Below are 21,786 nucleotides of genomic sequence, written 5' to 3'. Positions count from 1 at the left end.
TCTAGTTCAAACTACCTTACGATATTACAGTATCATACATTATAAACATTGGAAAAAGTAACAAAAATTACAATCACAGAATTCCAAGGAATTCCAGGTTAGTTAAATAGGCGATTATAATCCAGTAACATTAAAAAAGAAGGAAAAATACTAAGCTACACGAATAAGTATTTAATCAGTGGATTTGTTATGTCTAATGTACGATTAATGTATTATGTTATGTTAATGTACAATTTTGTAGAAAATATAAAAAGAAAATTCATATACACTATCAAACATACGTTTGTGTACAACTCTAAAACTAAAACGGAGCCTATTATATGTATAAGAAAAAGTTGTTCAGAATGACGATCTTGACAACATATTTCTTGGTCATGGAAACAGGAAGCTAGCTTTTCGATAGCTCCACCATAGTTGCTGATGTTTCGAGTTTTCGACCAAGCAACTTGTTTGTGATAACAAACTTTTACGCGATAAGCCATATTGGAATAAAAATTACGATGAGTATAGTGGCGGAAGACAAAGACAGACGATATAACGCGTGGTACATGCTCGATATAGCTTAAATTGTTCCATGTTTACGAAGAAAGTTCTGACTGAGGTCGGTCTAATGGAATACGCGGATAGGCGACATAGTGGAGATTCCAAGGAAGCAGCATCGTTCATCCAAGGCGGATGCTGCCATTGGAAACGAAAGAAGACGAAGACAATCTACCAGGAGAAGCTGAGAAGATTCGCCATCCGCGAAGCAAAGCGCTCAACGAATTTTGAACTTACGAGAACGAGTAATGCGGGGCGCGCTTGAAATGGCAGCAAACCCCGTTCTCGATCCTTATGCCTTGAAACGTGATAGAAGGAAGAACGAGGTTTACGACGGAAGGAATCTGTGGAAACGATCGACCTTCGATAGTCCTCGAACGAAAATAGTGACGGCTACAACACTAGCAACACATGCTCACTCACCACGATAATACGATGCAATTCCAAAAAATTGACAATTTTTTTATGAAGATGGAAATGCCTAGCTGAAAAGATCCTTTTATCTCGTAATGCGGTTTAATGTAAATTGTTTATAAATTTTTGTCAATATAAAAAGTATCGTTGGATGACAGTTAAAGACTGGATAGTGACAAGTATAATATGCAAATTAAAGAAATTAATAATGATGATTTTTATCGAAAAATGTACAAAAAAGAAGAAAATTATTTTCTGCGTCAAATAAGCAATCAAATGTTCCGGCACAAGAAAATAGCACAGACATGATATCGTTTAGTTTTGATGTACACAATTGGAATTCCTGAAATATACCTTCTAAATGGCTGAAATAATTTATGGAGAAGGGAACAGTAAAATGTTAACATAAAGTAAAAACGAACAAAATTGGGAACAAAAATGAAACGTTAGATTACAAAAATTGACAATTTTTTGTGGAAAATGGAAATGGGGTTTAACGTACATTGTCGGATGACAGTTAAAGAATAAAAACTGACAAGTAAAATATCTAAATTAAAGAAATTAAAGAATGAAAACCTGGCGGGCTCATATTTGCTTAGTTGTACAGTTTTCAGATTTTTAACACCTTCAGAGGCTCTCCATCTGATTACGTAAATCTCGAACTCGCGACTTGAGTCAAATAATCTTCCATGTTTATCTTGTAATCATCAGAGAATTCTTTTCCGTGCCTTCATTAGAAATTTCTTCACCCAAAAAGTTCATCCAAGAGAAGAGCCAAAACCAAATAGAGCTTATTCAAAGTAGGTTATTCAAAGTTTTCTTTCGCTTAGTTTGCATTTTTTTTTTTTACAAGTTTTTAGGATCATTTCCAGGTGGCGAGATAGAATTTTATAATTTTGTTTTGCCTATTTTCCGATCAATACAATGACGAATCTGGAGCGTTTCGTAAAATATCATTTAGACCAAAGTCACTATGAAATCAGGTATTTTATTAGAAGAACGTTACGGTCTCATAAAGCACGTTCATCCCTGGAATACTAATGTGGTATTATAGAAGCGCAGAACAAATTCTTCTGATGTATTATAATGTTCTTTCAGTACTAGCATCGCCTGTAGGTGATCGTCTTCTCTTTTTAGCAATTTACAGCTACTGAGAAATAATCTCTATGTAATTACTGATTTTTAATATACCATATCTTGTATTTATGATAATTAAACGTACTATGCGTTTATTATAATTTATGAAAAGTAGTTCTTACCTTAATTTATCTGTGCCTCTGAGCACAAAAGCATGGATTTTACGTTTAAGCGGCTCACAAACAGAATTCAAAGATCATCTAATAAAATTAGAAAATACAACTTTCTACTTAATCAAATTCTAACACGAAAGGAAATATTTGAATCTTAGTATATCATGTAAGATTGATACTTATTGCATTTATTTAAATTTATTTAATTAATAACATTCTATAGTTGTCTTAAATTAATATAAGTGCAAAGTTAAAAACATTCAATGCATATTGGTAAATTGAACTTTATATTTCAGTGGAATAACTTTTCTCCCCCTATTAAAATTATTAATTATTAGTATTTTTTATGAGCATAGCTAACATAAACTGTTTGCAGAAATAAAAAGTAAGAAGCGATTCAAGTAATTTGTTAAAAGAGTGTCTGTCGTTAAAACTATCAAACGAAGCAACAAAAGTAAAGAGAAAGGACTTAGAACTGGATGTTATTGCTTAACCTTGCTGCGATCTTCAGGTTTTTGTCCTTACTCCTTTTTTTTTTCAACTTTACTGACTTTAACTTGCTTTGAAAGTATCTAACAACATTGTTACGCATATGCTTGTTTGCGTTCTCTTAGCGTTATACCTTTGACAAAAGACTATCGAAATATTTACATATAAAGTCTTTGGTTCTTTTTTATCCAGTAATGTTAAGACACAAGTTAACGATGGAAATCAATCATAGAAGGGAAATATTTCGAAACCTTGACTGACAGCAAAGTCGAATAGAAAGATAAATAAATATAAAATTACGCTATGACAACTTTGTTCTTGTTCGAAATTATAATAATTAACCAATAAGGTTTCTGAAACATGCTGGGCATATCGGCAGTGGATGCTTATGGTCTACATTCCAAAATTTAGGGACGCGTTGATACAAAATTATATTACACGATGTATACACTAGATGTTACATATGTAAATAAAAGAGAAAATAACAGTTCGAAAAAGTTTGTTTGCAAACGACACTATCGTCATATATGCACAATTTGTTCTAAATAAATAACTTTAATAGAATGTACCGGATATTTGGACTAACAGACGCCAACGATACAATTACGATTATTCTGTATTTTCGAATTCTTTTTCGCGTAGAATCACCCCCTTCCGCTTGTACCACCAAGTTACCAACCACCCTGTATATACTGTACAAAAGATGTACAGCGCGGAGGATGCCATAATGTGGTAGTAACAATCTTTCGTGGGTGAAAAGATTTCAAAGATTTTAAGGTCGTCTGCATTTTTGCTAATTATTTGCCCTACTTTTTTTTATGTCTAGTATATCAGAGCGTGTTGGGACGATTTCAACGACACCTAATACAAGGTAGTTCGAGGGTAAATAAAAATGTAGGCAACAAATTTTACGTCGTAATAAGTGTCCGAAGTAGAAGAAATAGGTTTCTGTTTATATCGATGGAACGTTGGAATCGGCAGGTCGCCGAAGTCCGTATATTTTTATCGCCTTGGGTTACTTGTAGCGCGTGTTGGCAGGAGACATAGTAAAAACTGTAAATAACGATCGACATTGCTAAAACATTTTACTATGAAAGTGGAATTTTCATTTACTGAGCACGTATGTAGATATGCTGCATGTGTATGAAAAGACTCAGCAGAATCTAGTAACGTCACAAGCACTGTATGCTGAACCCTATCCAGATTGCGCCCACCCTTCATGCTGTATGTGTCATATGTAAAAAATTAAGAAACACTGAATGCTTAAATACACGAAATCCTAGACGTCGTTTAGAAAATTAGGACAAAAATGAGAAAGAAAATTATTTTGTAAATTGTACATTGTAATGCGTACGAATGATAAGTTTTCCTCCATTTGATCTTATTTAAATTTTAATAATCATTCTTCTCTTCCGCCAAAATGATCATGTTCCAGGTTGTTTGAAATACTGAAAATGTCACATTAAAATAATCGACTAATTATTTAGATAACAGGTGCAATTTGAATGCTGGTACGTAACTTTTTTGGAATATGTTAAAAAGAATCTTTTCTTTCTACATGCAATATAATATACATTTCTGCAATTATAGAATCTAAAAGCAGCTGCGACTTCTCGCGATTTGCTTAGTTTTATAGACCGAAAGTCATAAAGACGCTCGCTTTGAAACCTGACGCTTTTTCTCATTAAAATTATGTAATGACCCAGTTATTGACCTTTATGTCCCAATTCATGCAAAATACATCGTGTCATAAGTAGATCCTATTTTTGAGAAACAATTTTGTTTCGACCAGGTATCAGCTTTCTGTTTTTAGATTACTATATTATTATCCTTGCACTATTATCCTAACGTTTAAAGTGAAACGTAAACCACGATAAATTTCTTTTACGTCAATACTGTTTCGCCGGGAGGAACAAAAATTGTGAGAATTTTCGTAGGTCGTTTTATGACACGCACGTTCAAAGACAAGATATTAACTTTCAAGCCACGATCTTGCCATTCAGAATGATTTCTTTCAACAATCGAATAGTTATCTGCAATATCATTTTGAGATATTCAAAGTTAGTTAGAATTTCTTTTCGTTTATAGAATCGCGATATTTATGAGTATGCTATAAAACCGATGCTACACAAACTTCATTTTTAATATAGAATAAAATGACACCGAAAAGAACGATTATTTTATTTCCATTAAAAGCGGACAATGCTTTAAAAAAGCGATATTGGACGCTCTTTTTCCACATATCGGGTTTCCCCATTACATTATAATGTTACAGCAATGAAAGTAATTACGTACGGTTACTCTAATTAATATTCCGTCACGCCTTAAAACAGAATAACTTTTTTAAAATTACGGTAACGACATAGTTTCACTGTCGATATAACTATTATGTACTTGAACTGGGGTGATCGCTCAAGTAACTGGCGTTTCCCCGAGCTGTCTCCACCCATTCTCGTCTGGTTAGTTTGTGTTCTAGCCCGTTACGTCCTTCCCTTTCATCGGCCAAAAAAAGAACTACTACTACTACTACTACAAATACTAAAAGCGAGCATAGTGACAAAGTAGTAACAAGTATGACTTCCCATGCCCTGGATGATCCAGAGGATGAGGAGTCATTGATAGTTGTCCTCTTCTATGGCAGTTTGCCGGGTCTCTTCCGCTCATAGCCTCTTCTTCCTTCGGGCGCAATGCCCGCTGAAACTTACATCTAAGCTCGAGACTTTCTAAATAGCAAACCAAAAAATAAAGTACAAAGGTGAAATAAAAAGATAAATCGCGGAAGCTGATCCAAGTACTCATGGATGAACAACGATCATATAGCGATCGCTGTCTGTTCGCACGTGCATGCTCGAGCAATATTAACGTTCGTTTCGAAAACCACTCGCCATCACGATCGCGAAATTCGAAAAATCGACGGGCAAAGGCAGAGACGATGACATGTTTCATTCGCGCCAGTTTTACCGACGATTATTCGAATGAAATTCTCTGAAATAGATTGGTCACTCGAAAACGCGTCTACCCGACCACAGGTCCACCTCCACTGATTAAACTTGAAAATCCTGATCTGAGAAGATGATTAGTTTGTGTAATTTTTATTTAACGGACTAACGCTCTTTCATTTTGTATTTTACTACTTCGATTCTGATTAACTCTACTTTATTAATTTAATAGTAACTAAGTAACACTACTGTATTAATTTAATAAACCAGAACAAAATTTTAATATTGCAAAGAAGGTAGCGAAAAAGACTGAGACTCGATCAAATGGAATAACTGACTCTAAATATGTTACTAAGAAAGAAATAATCTCAGATAATCTCTTTATCAAAGCACATAATCGAAAATGCAGAAGCAGTGTTCAAAATTATTGCTTTGATTAACTGATATTTTAAATTCTAGGAGAAGTGAAATAAACGAACGCGACTTATTCCCTTAACCTACGATTTATGTTTGAGAATGCCCGTAATATTTACGTTTGGTCCGATCATCGTACTACGGGCTATGCCCGTAATATTTACGTTTGGTTCGATCATCGTACTACGGGCTATGCCCGTAGTTGTAGGTTAAGGGGTTAATATTGTCACGATTAATTCATTGCTAAAGATCAAGTATATTCGTGTAGATATTTGCCATTTGCAAATATTCATACGGAATATTAACATGCATATTTATAAATAACGCGAATATATTCTCAAGTGTATATGTTTAACTTAATTATTAAAAAACTAATTATTATCATCGCGCTGTGCAAGAAGACCTATCCTAAACTAATAAATTTGAAAAAAAGAGCGTTACTACTCACGGGTATAAAAGATACCCGCGTTCACTATGCTCGCAAAGAATTCTACGTAATACAACCAGTCACCCGTGCCGATTCGGGTCTTTTATCCTACGGCATAATTGAGTGACCAGAAGAACAGAAATGCATGCGACTCACCGTTCGAAGCAGACAAACAGAGAACGTTACCGTGGATGCTGTGCTATCCCAGCGAATTTCATCCGGGAGACTAACATCAGACAGGAACCGTTGAAAGGCTAATAGTAGAAATGCAAACTGCGAAAAATCTGTTACGAAACAAAACAGGATGAGTGATCGCTGACTATTTGAAAAGTTGGAGATAATGAAAAATGAAGGTTTATTGACTTTAGTAACTTTAGCAATAATAAAGATTGAAATTCTAATAAAATTTGATAAGTATAAAAACTGAGACTTTAATATGAATGTGTAAAATCTAAAATAATCTGTAGTATGTTAGTCATTTGTTTTACAATTCGGTATTAAGACTTTAACTCTTATTTTATTTTAACGAAAAAATAACCTCAGAAAATGCTATCCTCCTAAATTTTCAGTCAAATTGTATTTCTTCATTGATAGTGATCAAAGAAAAATATACAGAATAGACATAACTGAAAGTAAGTATGTAAAAATACTTACATACTTGGCTTTTGTGCCACTGTTAGAACACTCCTGAAGAAGATGACGAAGTTGAAGTAGTGATATGTCTATAACAAAACATAAGATATTAAAATCGGTAACACATAATAACAAACGTGAAACTTTAGCAACAATAAAGACTAAACTCTAATAAATATGTAAATTGGAACTCTAATATAAAAGTTTGAGAACAACATATTCAGTGATTTTTGATGCGTATCAGCCAGTTTTATTGTACTTTAATGTTAAGATTTTAAGACTTTATTTCAATTAAAGAGGGCATTTACAGTTTTCTAAATTATCAATCATTTTTATTGTATAATAAATTTATTGTATAAGAGAACAAACTGAAATACAATATGTAAAACTACTTACATTCTTGAGCTCCTGCAGAAGCTTTGTCCTCTTGAGAGATGCACTGACTCTAATACCGAAAAAGAATATTCAAAAGAATATGAAATAGGATCACATTACCGAGAGCGTTAAAATTATAATCGGCGAACAAGAACTCTAACGTCGCGTACAAAATTATGTGATAAAATTTTATTATTTTCGCGTGTGATTATTTAATTGGATTAAATTATTAGAGTAATAAAAGACCGACGCCGCCAATACGTTACAATATGTTGCAAACCTGACGCAACACGATCCATGTTATCGGTACGAAATAAGACGACTAAATGACTCCTTGTACGTTAGTTTCGCCGAGTAACTTACAAAGTGGGAGGGAGGAGGGAGGGGGGGGGCATGAGCCGATGGCACAAGCAGCTTCGCAGTTAACGATCTAGACAAAGAAATGTATACATCAACAAAAATATTCACCTTCTACGAAGCACTTCGTTTCGAATTACGCAGCAGGAATCTTTCTCTACGTCGATATTTACAAATATCGTACTATAATTCGTAGCCCTACTGGCAACATCACAGATACATTTGTCTAACTTATTACTTTAGTCACCTTACTTTATAATCTTAATTTCGTTAAACAAAGCAAGATTGAAACAACAGCATGGAGAAAGTGAAAAATTACTTAAAATTACTGTTCCGCAATGACCCAGTATGCAGATGAAGTCTTAAGCGCTTTTTGAGTGCGTATTCGCTTTTAATACTAATATAAAAATAATAAAGGAGAAACGATATTTATTTTTAAGTCCAAAATGTAGTAAGAGAATAATTTTTTCACGGTTGAAAATTTGAAGTCCATTGATATTTTCTCTATATCATTTTTATTATCACGACGTAGTACCTGAAGTTTTGACCGATCTAATGATTTTTATTCTTAGAAATATCCTGAATGAACGGGGAATTAAGAAATGTGTAATGAAGGATATAAATAATGGAAATTAATTATGGTGGAGGAATCAACGAAGAAAAGTTATTTTGCTAATTATTATACGAATGAATATTCAAAATGTCGCTCAACGACTACTAAACTATTTAATTAACACTAACCTCACCACCCCTAGTCAAATGACTGGTTTAAATATCTAATTTAAAATTGTACATTTATCGTTATATCTTTTGTTCATTTAGCTTTACGTGAATTTTTATATTCTCCGATTAATTGATTTCTCAACTTTTAAAACCGGGTTTTATTTGACCGGGCCTAGTGAGATTAGTGTCAAAAGCCAGCCTGAAATTTTCTTCAATTTCTGATCTTCGGTTGATTTTCAGTATTTTGCCTTCACTTTTCACCAAAAATTAGATGTGACAAACGAAATGCAATGTAAGACCTGCTAACGTTTAGGTCATGTTGCTTCTAATTGCAACGGACTGTCGCAGCGTTAAATTCAACGATGAATTACGATCCAGATGCAAGTATTGATCCAGATTTCTGTATCGAAGAAAGCAAGGATAACACAAATCAACCTTGTTGCGTTTCGTGTAAAAGTTTTGGTCATCCTGTTCACATCAAGATTGCTCTCTCAACGCTTATTGTCAGTGTTAAAAAGGCAATGGCAAAAGAGAATGTGGAATATTAACGAAGAGCGAAACAAATAAATACGATTCGTAAGTATTAGTAGCGGAGTAAAACGAACTAAAATAAAGTTCGCAATAGTTAGAATCAGAATCGCCAAGAATACTAGTTTCTTTATTATTTCTGTTTATGCAACTTGTTCAGCAAAGACCGAGTTTACCAATGAATTAGACGTACTTGTATAATTTACATCATATATATTATTATAGATATTATTTCTATTATTATATATATATATATATATATATATATATATATTATATATCTTTTTAAATAATTGTTATTTTATTGCAGGAGATCTCAATTTCGAACATATGGAATTTGGCAATTTGCGTAACAATAATCGTAGAGTTTTTTTTATTTAATTTTGTTGTTCTCCCCGGTTCTATATGAACCGAAACGGATGTTATATTTCGAGATATTAATATAATATACGTAGTTTTTGTATTGTTTTATATTTGCCTTTTTCTATCCGATTGAGTTTCTGTTCCTTTCGCGTATCCTACGATATTTAGCTTTTCATGAGTGAAACTGTTCGAAAGAGGAAGATATCTGAAGAGATACAAACGCGAAGAAATGAGGAGTCAACGAATGAATGCATGACAGCCAGAAACAGTTGCAGCTTCAACTTCATAGATCCTATATCGCATTTTGTTCCAAAACCACATCATTCATAGATCTTGTTATCATCGATTCAAGAATGAATATTTTAGATTTAATAGATAATAGCTTTGTTAATATCTCTAGATAAAACAGTGATCATCTGGCGCTGTGATGCAGGATTTTCTTTAATGCAGGTTATAATATTCTCCTTGATAATGAATCTGTTGATTCTAACACGAGATATGAATTTTCATAAATTCATAAATTTTCAGAAATTCATTTCGGGAATTCTTTCGAGACTTTATCTATCGAAACAAAAACTGTTTATACCAAACAGGCGACATTTATCTCTCGATGATGTGTGTACATCAGGAAATCTGTCCTGGAATTGATAAAGTTACTTTCAAGATTTTTAATAATGCGAATCAAACAGGTAGATACATCGATTCCTATACATTGCATCCCAAAAGTTAAAAAGTAATTGCCTTATATTATTACATAGATTTCGACGTTTAAATAGCATCCATGCTCATAATACTCATTCTGAGTTTCACAAACTTTTTATTGGAACTTAAAAGACAGTGTGTGTTCTTGCGTTGTTACTAGGGTTCAAGGCATCCAACGTTTTATTTTTTATCTCGTTATCTCGGAGTACATATCTCCACTCTTGAAGCTTTATATTTTGTTATCTCGGGGTGTATCTTCATATTTCTTCAACGTTTGTGCTAACGTTGTATTCTGTAAAATTAAAAAATTACAGAAAGAGACATAACGAAAGAGCTACGTAACCCAAAGAGAAGAACGGAAAAACGTTTGGACTACAATGAAAGATCGTTAGAACATTCGTTATAGCGTAAGTATCCCATAGCATTTCTTGATCCCTTTCGTTTTATATTCGACTCTTTTCGAATTATAATTGATTAATTATTATCAAAACTAATTATTAAAAATTGTTGTTAAAATTATTATATTATTTTATTGGATTATATTTAATAATTATAATTCACTTAATTATAATTCAGTAAAATAATATAAAACAAAAAATGTCGTGCATCTACTATTTCCTCATAAAATGAAAGTAACTTTTGGAACAACCTAATAATTTAGCTAACTTTTAACTGTTATAACTTTTGAGTTGAGATGTTTAGGGCAGGTCTTCCTAAACTATGGTAACATAATGTTGTTATATCTATATTTAGAGGTAGGATCGCCTTAGTTATTACTTTATTATTCGGATGAAAAACACCACACTTCTCGGAGTCGAAAAACCTTTATTGCACACACTTGGAAGGGACACGAACGAACGAACGAAAAGGATGTCTTAAACTATCGATCTGGTCTATCGGCCGTGTCTAGTAACATCTTCTACTTATTCCCTTTTGTAACTAGCCGTCAGCATATAGATGGCGAGCGAGAACATACGTTGTCATTTTCAACACATAATTATGGGACCCTGAAAATTTTTGCGATTGTCACACGTCAGTGAAACAAAAAATGTCAATCATCTGTCATTAAAGAATCAGAAAGAACTGAAAATTATGTTTGGTGTTGTAATATCGGAAAATAAAGATGGAAATTTTTTCCCGATTGCTCACAATTTATTAATATTAAATTGAATATACAAATATAAATTGGACAGAAAACGATATTTATTTAACTTTACAGTTATTTGGCCACTCTCGTCACAACGAATCTAACACACACACACACACTCTCTCTCTCTCTCTAACAACTCTATCAATTCTCTCGACTCTACTCTTCGGGTGTCTCGATTGGGGGGGGGGGGGGGTGTTAAAATTTTTTTTTGGCATTTTTTAGTTGAATGCATAACATCTTAAGAATATTGTGTCAAAATTTCAAGTCGATTGGAGCAAAATTGACGAAGTTACGAGTGTTTTTGTACATGTCGGATTTTATTACCTACCCGATCCAAGCGTGCTATTGTTACCTCGCAGACGTTTTTTTCTCCATATAGTACCTAATCTTACCTCCAGATCTATTTATAGTACTTAACGACTTAAGTACAAACCTCCTTATAACTGTACTGTATATTTTGTCAGTGTAGAGTAAAAAGTGTAGGAGTAAATATTCAATTTTCATTAAGTTTTGTGTTAAATTATTACTAAAATGCCTAAAAGTTACTAGATCTGATAGACAATCAACTAGTTCGAGATTATATCGACCTAGAAAAATTGCACCTCCGCATAATACGAAGGCACTTTAACAAGTAGCGCGTCAGATAAAAAAATAAAAGTGACCGTTGAACATCAAGTTACGAAAGATCGTGAAAAATATTATAGGATAATTGATTTTTTATTAGTCTTTTCAACAATTGCTACGCTAGTGAAGAGGTAAGCCGATAAAATTCGTTTATGAACGTTTTATACCAGATTTTTTAGTGTTCAAAACTTTAAAGCGTTTTCCCCACAACTCACGTTTCCAACGTCGGTGCCCTCAATTACTTCAAAACTACTACATCCATCCTTTTGAAATTTTGAAAACTATTTCGGTACATAATTTTCCAGGTAACGCTACAGAAGTTTTTCAAATTTGTCAATTATTTTTATTTTAAAATAACAAATTAGCCGAAAATTTTCGCACAAAATCGCGTTTTTCCCTTCAAAGTGTTCCGAAAAAGTTAACAATTAAAATTTCGAAAAACACCTTCGCAGCGTTACCTGGGGAAGGCTGTTATCTAACGAATAAACCTCAATTTTTTTATTTCTGATGATCCAGCACCATGTTTTGAGGGGCACTGCAATTATACTTTTTTCCGAGACACGTCCGAATAATTGCTGCCATTGCCGTATTTTTTAATATTTCTCCGTGAAAATTTTATACAATATTCTTCGAATGTCATACTTTAATTTACTATTGGTTTTAAAAAAGAAATTTTAACTGTATGGTCAGAAAAAATTCACAAAAACATGCCTTTTTTTGTACGAATTAACCTTACCCCCCCCCCCCCCCCCCCCCCCCCCCAGCTCTATCAGCTCAACTCTTCGACGCCTTGAAAAACGAAACCGTTCTTCTCGTCTAACGTTGTCTATTGTTTTCCTCACACCTATGTAAGAACTAGGTGACTTTAGTCACGTTGGCACTCTTAAATGTAAACGAACCACAGAAAGTCGACGTATACGGTTTTTTTCTATTTTCAACCGATCTCTAGTTCAAACTACCTTACGATATTACAGTATCATACATTATAAACATTGGAAAAAGTAACAAAAATTACAATCACAGAATTCCAAGGAATTCCAGGTTAGTTAAATAGGCGATTATAATCCAGTAACATTAAAAAAGAAGGAAAAATACTAAGCTACACGAATAAGTATTTAATCAGTGGATTTGTTATGTCTAATGTACGATTAATGTATTATGTTATGTTAATGTACAATTTTGTAGAAAATATAAAAAGAAAATTCATATACACTATCAAACATACGTTTGTGTACAACTCTAAAACTGCCTATTATATGTATAAGAAAAAGTTGTTCAGAATGACGATCTTGACAACATATTTCTTGGTCATGGAAACAGGAAGCTAGCTTTTCGATAGCTCCACCATAGTTGCTGATGTTTCGAGTTTTCGACCAAGCAACTTGTTTGTGATAACAAACTTTTACGCGATAAGCCATATTGGAATAAAAATTACGATGAGTATAGTGGCGGAAGACAAAGACAGACGATATAACGCGTGGTACATGCTCGATATAGCTTAAATTGTTCCATGTTTACGAAGAAAGTTCTGACTGAGGTCGGTCTAATGGAATACGCGGATAGGCGACATAGTGGAGATTCCAAGGAAGCAGCATCGTTCATCCAAGGCGGATGCTGCCATTGGAAACGAAAGAAGACGAAGACAATCTACCAGGAGAAGCTGAGAAGATTCGCCATCCGCGAAGCAAAGCGCTCAACGAATTTTGAACTTACGAGAACGAGTAATGCGGGGCGCGCTTGAAATGGCAGCAAACCCCGTTCTCGATCCTTATGCCTTGAAACGTGATAGAAGGAAGAACGAGGTTTACGACGGAAGGAATCTGTGGAAACGATCGACCTTCGATAGTCCTCGAACGAAAATAGTGACGGCTACAACACTAGCAACACATGCTCACTCACCACGATAATACGATGCAATTCCAAAAAATTGACAATTTTTTTATGAAGATGGAAATGCCTAGCTGAAAAGATCCTTTTATCTCGTAATGCGGTTTAATGTAAATTGTTTATAAATTTTTGTCAATATAAAAAGTATCGTTGGATGACAGTTAAAGACTGGATAGTGACAAGTATAATATGCAAATTAAAGAAATTAATAATGATGATTTTTATCGAAAAATGTACAAAAAAGAAGAAAATTATTTTCTGCGTCAAATAAGCAATCAAATGTTCCGGCACAAGAAAATAGCACAGACATGATATCGTTTAGTTTTGATGTACACAATTGGAATTCCTGAAATATACCTTCTAAATGGCTGAAATAATTTATGGAGAAGGGAACAGTAAAATGTTAACATAAAGTAAAAACGAACAAAATTGGGAACAAAAATGAAACGTTAGATTACAAAAATTGACAATTTTTTGTGGAAAATGGAAATGGGGTTTAACGTACATTGTCGGATGACAGTTAAAGAATAAAAACTGACAAGTAAAATATCTAAATTAAAGAAATTAAAGAATGAAAACCTGGCGGGCTCATATTTGCTTAGTTGTACAGTTTTCAGATTTTTAACACCTTCAGAGGCTCTCCATCTGATTACGTAAATCTCGAACTCGCGACTTGAGTCAAATAATCTTCCATGTTTATCTTGTAATCATCAGAGAATTCTTTTCCGTGCCTTCATTAGAAATTTCTTCACCCAAAAAGTTCATCCAAGAGAAGAGCCAAAACCAAATAGAGCTTATTCAAAGTAGGTTATTCAAAGTTTTCTTTCGCTTAGTTTGCATTTTTTTTTTTTACAAGTTTTTAGGATCATTTCCAGGTGGCGAGATAGAATTTTATAATTTTGTTTTGCCTATTTTCCGATCAATACAATGACGAATCTGGAGCGTTTCGTAAAATATCATTTAGACCAAAGTCACTATGAAATCAGGTATTTTATTAGAAGAACGTTACGGTCTCATAAAGCACGTTCATCCCTGGAATACTAATGTGGTATTATAGAAGCGCAGAACAAATTCTTCTGATGTATTATAATGTTCTTTCAGTACTAGCATCGCCTGTAGGTGATCGTCTTCTCTTTTTAGCAATTTACAGCTACTGAGAAATAATCTCTATGTAATTACTGATTTTTAATATACCATATCTTGTATTTATGATAATTAAACGTACTATGCGTTTATTATAATTTATGAAAAGTAGTTCTTACCTTAATTTATCTGTGCCTCTGAGCACAAAAGCATGGATTTTACGTTTAAGCGGCTCACAAACAGAATTCAAAGATCATCTAATAAAATTAGAAAATACAACTTTCTACTTAATCAAATTCTAACACGAAAGGAAATATTTGAATCTTAGTATATCATGTAAGATTGATACTTATTGCATTTATTTAAATTTATTTAATTAATAACATTCTATAGTTGTCTTAAATTAATATAAGTGCAAAGTTAAAAACATTCAATGCATATTGGTAAATTGAACTTTATATTTCAGTGGAATAACTTTTCTCCCCCTATTAAAATTATTAATTATTAGTATTTTTTATGAGCATAGCTAACATAAACTGTTTGCAGAAATAAAAAGTAAGAAGCGATTCAAGTAATTTGTTAAAAGAGTGTCTGTCGTTAAAACTATCAAACGAAGCAACAAAAGTAAAGAGAAAGGACTTAGAACTGGATGTTATTGCTTAACCTTGCTGCGATCTTCAGGTTTTTGTCCTTACTCCTTTTTTTTTTCAACTTTACTGACTTTAACTTGCTTTGAAAGTATCTAACAACATTGTTACGCATATGCTTGTTTGCGTTCTCTTAGCGTTATACCTTTGACAAAAGACTATCGAAATATTTACATATAAAGTCTTTGGTTCTTTTTTATCCAGTAATGTTAAGACACAAGTTAACGATGGAAATCAATCATAGAAGGGAAATATTTCGAAACCTTGACTGACAGCAAAGTCGAATAGAAAGATAAATAAATATAAAATTACGCTATGACAACTTTGTTCTTGTTCGAAATTATAATAATTAACCAATAAGGTTTCTGAAACATGCTGGGCATATCGGCAGTGGATGCTTATGGTCTACATTCCAAAATTTAGGGACGCGTTGATACAAAATTATATTACACGATGTATACACTAGATGTTACATATGTAAATAAAAGAGAAAATAACAGTTCGAAAAAGTTTGTTTGCAAACGACACTATCGTCATATATGCACAATTTGTTCTAAATAAATAACTTTAATAGAATGTACCGGATATTTGGACTAACAGACGCCAACGATACAATTACGATTATTCTGTATTTTCGAATTCTTTTTCGCGTAGAATCACCCCCTTCCGCTTGTACCACCAAGTTACCAACCACCCTGTATATACTGTACAAAAGATGTACAGCGCGGAGGATGCCATAATGTGGTAGTAACAATCTTTCGTGGGTGAAAAGATTTCAAAGATTTTAAGGTCGTCTGCATTTTTGCTAATTATTTGCCCTACTTTTTTTTATGTCTAGTATATCAGAGCGTGTTGGGACGATTTCAACGACACCTAATACAAGGTAGTTCGAGGGTAAATAAAAATGTAGGCAACAAATTTTACGTCGTAATAAGTGTCCGAAGTAGAAGAAATAGGTTTCTGTTTATATCGATGGAACGTTGGAATCGGCAGGTCGCCGAAGTCCGTATATTTTTATCGCCTTGGGTTACTTGTAGCGCGTGTTGGCAGGAGACATAGTAAAAACTGTAAATAACGATCGACATTGCTAAAACATTTTACTATGAAAGTGGAATTTTCATTTACTGAGCACGTATGTAGATATGCTGCATGTGTATGAAAAGACTCAGCAGAATCTAGTAACGTCACAAGCACTGTATGCTGAACCCTATCCAGATTGCGCCCACCCTTCATGCTGTATGTGTCATATGTAAAAAATTAAGAAACACTGAATGCTTAAATACACGAAATCCTAGACGTCGTTTAGAAAATTAGGACAAAAATGAGAAAGAAAATTATTTTGTAAATTGTACATTGTAATGCGTACGAATGATAAGTTTTCCTCCATTTGATCTTATTTAAATTTTAATAATCATTCTTCTCTTCCGCCAAAATGATCATGTTCCAGGTTGTTTGAAATACTGAAAATGTCACATTAAAATAATCGACTAATTATTTAGATAACAGGTGCAATTTGAATGCTGGTACGTAACTTTTTTGGAATATGTTAAAAAGAATCTTTTCTTTCTACATGCAATATAATATACATTTCTGCAATTATAGAATCTAAAAGCAGCTGCGACTTCTCGCGATTTGCTTAGTTTTATAGACCGAAAGTCATAAAGACGCTCGCTTTGAAACCTGACGCTTTTTCTCATTAAAATTATGTAATGACCCAGTTATTGACCTTTATGTCCCAATTCATGCAAAATACATCGTGTCATAAGTAGATCCTATTTTTGAGAAACAATTTTGTTTCGACCAGGTATCAGCTTTCTGTTTTTAGATTACTATATTATTATCCTTGCACTATTATCCTAACGTTTAAAGTGAAACGTAAACCACGATAAATTTCTTTTACGTCAATACTGTTTCGCCGGGAGGAACAAAAATTGTGAGAATTTTCGTAGGTCGTTTTATGACACGCACGTTCAAAGACAAGATATTAACTTTCAAGCCACGATCTTGCCATTCAGAATGATTTCTTTCAACAATCGAATAGTTATCTGCAATATCATTTTGAGATATTCAAAGTTAGTTAGAATTTCTTTTCGTTTATAGAATCGCGATATTTATGAGTATGCTATAAAACCGATGCTACACAAACTTCATTTTTAATATAGAATAAAATGACACCGAAAAGAACGATTATTTTATTTCCATTAAAAGCGGACAATGCTTTAAAAAAGCGATATTGGACGCTCTTTTTCCACATATCGGGTTTCCCCATTACATTATAATGTTACAGCAATGAAAGTAATTACGTACGGTTACTCTAATTAATATTCCGTCACGCCTTAAAACAGAATAACTTTTTTAAAATTACGGTAACGACATAGTTTCACTGTCGATATAACTATTATGTACTTGAACTGGGGTGATCGCTCAAGTAACTGGCGTTTCCCCGAGCTGTCTCCACCCATTCTCGTCTGGTTAGTTTGTGTTCTAGCCCGTTACGTCCTTCCCTTTCATCGGCCAAAAAAAGAACTACTACTACTACTACTACAAATACTAAAAGCGAGCATAGTGACAAAGTAGTAACAAGTATGACTTCCCATGCCCTGGATGATCCAGAGGATGAGGAGTCATTGATAGTTGTCCTCTTCTATGGCAGTTTGCCGGGTCTCTTCCGCTCATAGCCTCTTCTTCCTTCGGGCGCAATGCCCGCTGAAACTTACATCTAAGCTCGAGACTTTCTAAATAGCAAACCAAAAAATAAAGTACAAAGGTGAAATAAAAAGATAAATCGCGGAAGCTGATCCAAGTACTCATGGATGAACAACGATCATATAGCGATCGCTGTCTGTTCGCACGTGCATGCTCGAGCAATATTAACGTTCGTTTCGAAAACCACTCGCCATCACGATCGCGAAATTCGAAAAATCGACGGGCAAAGGCAGAGACGATGACATGTTTCATTCGCGCCAGTTTTACCGACGATTATTCGAATGAAATTCTCTGAAATAGATTGGTCACTCGAAAACGCGTCTACCCGACCACAGGTCCACCTCCACTGATTAAACTTGAAAATCCTGATCTGAGAAGATGATTAGTTTGTGTAATTTTTATTTAACGGACTAACGCTCTTTCATTTTGTATTTTACTACTTCGATTCTGATTAACTCTACTTTATTAATTTAATAGTAACTAAGTAACACTACTGTATTAATTTAATAAACCAGAACAAAATTTTAATATTGCAAAGAAGGTAGCGAAAAAGACTGAGACTCGATCAAATGGAATAACTGACTCTAAATATGTTACTAAGAAAGAAATAATCTCAGATAATCTCTTTATCAAAGCACATAATCGAAAATGCAGAAGCAGTGTTCAAAATTATTGCTTTGATTAACTGATATTTTAAATTCTAGGAGAAGTGAAATAAACGAACGCGACTTATTCCCTTAATCTACGATTTATGTTTGAGAATGCCCGTAATATTTACGTTTGGTCCGATCATCGTACTACGGGCTATGCCCGTAATATTTACGTTTGGTTCGATCATCGTACTACGGGCTATGCCCGTAGTTGTAGGTTAAGGGGTTAATATTGTCACGATTAATTCATTGCTAAAGATCAAGTATATTCGTGTAGATATTTGCCATTTGCAAATATTCATACGGAATATTAACATGCATATTTATAAATAACGCGAATATATTCTCAAGTGTATATGTTTAACTTAATTATTAAAAAACTAATTATTATCATCGCGCTGTGCAAGAAGACCTATCCTAAACTAATAAATTTGAAAAAAAGAGCGTTACTACTCACGGGTATAAAAGATACCCGCGTTCACTATGCTCGCAAAGAATTCTACGTAATACAACCAGTCACCCGTGCCGATTCGGGTCTTTTATCCTACGGCATAATTGAGTGACCAGAAGAACAGAAATGCATGCGACTCACCGTTCGAAGCAGACAAACAGAGAACGTTACCGTGGATGCTGTGCTATCCCAGCGAATTTCATCCGGGAGACTAACATCAGACAGGAACCGTTGAAAGGCTAATAGTAGAAATGCAAACTGCGAAAAATCTGTTACGAAACAAAACAGGATGAGTGATCGCTGACTATTTGAAAAGTTGGAGATAATGAAAAATGAAGGTTTATTGACTTTAGTAACTTTAGCAATAATAAAGATTGAAATTCTAATAAAATTTGATAAGTATAAAAACTGAGACTTTAATATGAATGTGTAAAATCTAAAATAATCTGTAGTATGTTAGTCATTTGTTTTACAATTCGGTATTAAGACTTTAACTCTTATTTTATTTTAACGAAAAAATAACCTCAGAAAATGCTATCCTCCTAAATTTTCAGTCAAATTGTATTTCTTCATTGATAGTGATCAAAGAAAAATATACAGAATAGACATAACTGAAAGTAAGTATGTAAAAATACTTACATACTTGGCTTTTGTGCCACTGTTAGAACACTCCTGAAGAAGATGACGAAGTTGAAGTAGTGATATGTCTATAACAAAACATAAGATATTAAAATCGGTAACACATAATAACAAACGTGAAACTTTAGCAACAATAAAGACTAAACTCTAATAAATATGTAAATTGGAACTCTAATATAAAAGTTTGAGAACAACATATTCAGTGATTTTTGATGCGTATCAGCCAGTTTTATTGTACTTTAATGTTAAGATTTTAAGACTTTATTTCAATTAAAGAGGGCATTTACAGTTTTCTAAATTATCAATCATTTTTATTGTATAATAAATTTATTGTATAAGAGAACAAACTGAAATACAATATGTAAAACTACTTACATTCTTGAGCTCCTGCAGAAGCTTTGTCCTCTTGAGAGATGCACTGACTCTAATACCGAAAAAGAATATTCAAAAGAATATGAAATAGGATCACATTACCGAGAGCGTTAAAATTATAATCGGCGAACAAGAACTCTAACGTCGCGTACAAAATTATGTGATAAAATTTTATTATTTTCGCGTGTGATTATTTAATTGGATTAAATTATTAGAGTAATAAAAGACCGACGCCGCCAATACGTTACAATATGTTGCAAACCTGACGCAACACGATCCATGTTATCGGTACGAAATAAGACGACTAAATGACTCCTTGTACGTTAGTTTCGCCGAGTAACTTACAAAGTGGGAGGGAGGAGGGAGGGGGGGGGCATGAGCCGATGGCACAAGCAGCTTCGCAGTTAACGATCTAGACAAAGAAATGTATACATCAACAAAAATATTCACCTTCTACGAAGCACTTCGTTTCGAATTACGCAGCAGGAATCTTTCTCTACGTCGATATTTACAAATATCGTACTATAATTCGTAGCCCTACTGGCAACATCACAGATACATTTGTCTAACTTATTACTTTAGTCACCTTACTTTATAATCTTAATTTCGTTAAACAAAGCAAGATTGAAACAACAGCATGGAGAAAGTGAAAAATTACTTAAAATTACTGTTCCGCAATGACCCAGTATGCAGATGAAGTCTTAAGCGCTTTTTGAGTGCGTATTCGCTTTTAATACTAATATAAAAATAATAAAGGAGAAACGATATTTATTTTTAAGTCCAAAATGTAGTAAGAGAATAATTTTTTCACGGTTGAAAATTTGAAGTCCATTGATATTTTCTCTATATCATTTTTATTATCACGACGTAGTACCTGAAGTTTTGACCGATCTAATGATTTTTATTCTTAGAAATATCCTGAATGAACGGGGAATTAAGAAATGTGTAATGAAGGATATAAATAATGGAAATTAATTATGGTGGAGGAATCAACGAAGAAAAGTTATTTTGCTAATTATTATACGAATGAATATTCAAAATGTCGCTCAACGACTACTAAACTATTTAATTAACACTAACCTCACCACCCCTAGTCAAATGACTGGTTTAAATATCTAATTTAAAATTGTACATTTATCGTTATATCTTTTGTTCATTTAGCTTTACGTGAATTTTTATATTCTCCGATTAATTGATTTCTCAACTTTTAAAACCGGGTTTTATTTGACCGGGCCTAGTGAGATTAGTGTCAAAAGCCAGCCTGAAATTTTCTTCAATTTCTGATCTTCGGTTGATTTTCAGTATTTTGCCTTCACTTTTCACCAAAAATTAGATGTGACAAACGAAATGCAATGTAAGACCTGCTAACGTTTAGGTCATGTTGCTTCTAATTGCAACGGACTGTCGCAGCGTTAAATTCAAC

The 21,786-nt window shown here is 33.5% G+C and overlaps 1 protein-coding gene and 1 long non-coding RNA gene across 2 annotated transcripts in view; one reads left to right on the top strand and one right to left on the bottom strand.

Moving 5' to 3' along the window:
• Positions 1 to 21,786, bottom strand: part of LOC126875922 (uncharacterized) — a 258,532-nt gene that overhangs the window by 226,129 nt on the left and 10,617 nt on the right. The window contains exons 2-8 of the mRNA XM_050638828.1: positions 20,709 to 20,775; positions 20,367 to 20,415; positions 19,996 to 20,059; positions 19,494 to 19,621; positions 7,503 to 7,551; positions 7,128 to 7,195; positions 6,660 to 6,727 (exon numbers count right to left, since the gene is read on the bottom strand). Of these exons, the coding sequence (XP_050494785.1) occupies positions 6,660 to 6,727; positions 7,128 to 7,195; positions 7,503 to 7,551; positions 19,494 to 19,621; positions 19,996 to 20,059; positions 20,367 to 20,415; positions 20,709 to 20,740 (458 nt within the window). The 5' untranslated portion in view covers positions 20,741 to 20,775. The remainder of the gene's footprint in view (positions 1 to 6,659; positions 6,728 to 7,127; positions 7,196 to 7,502; positions 7,552 to 19,493; positions 19,622 to 19,995; positions 20,060 to 20,366; positions 20,416 to 20,708; positions 20,776 to 21,786) is intronic.
• Positions 10,508 to 11,291, top strand: LOC126875959 (uncharacterized). The gene is made up of 2 exons (XR_007693814.1): positions 10,508 to 10,561; positions 10,908 to 11,291. It is a non-coding gene; the product is annotated as an uncharacterized LOC126875959 (long non-coding RNA).

This window comes from Bombus huntii, unplaced genomic scaffold (genome assembly GCF_024542735.1).
Source record: "Bombus huntii isolate Logan2020A unplaced genomic scaffold, iyBomHunt1.1 ctg00000060.1, whole genome shotgun sequence".
NCBI classification, from domain to species: domain Eukaryota; kingdom Metazoa; phylum Arthropoda; class Insecta; order Hymenoptera; family Apidae; genus Bombus; species Bombus huntii.
Note: the sequence above shows the minus strand (reverse complement) of the source record. Positions and strands in the feature narration are given on the sequence as shown.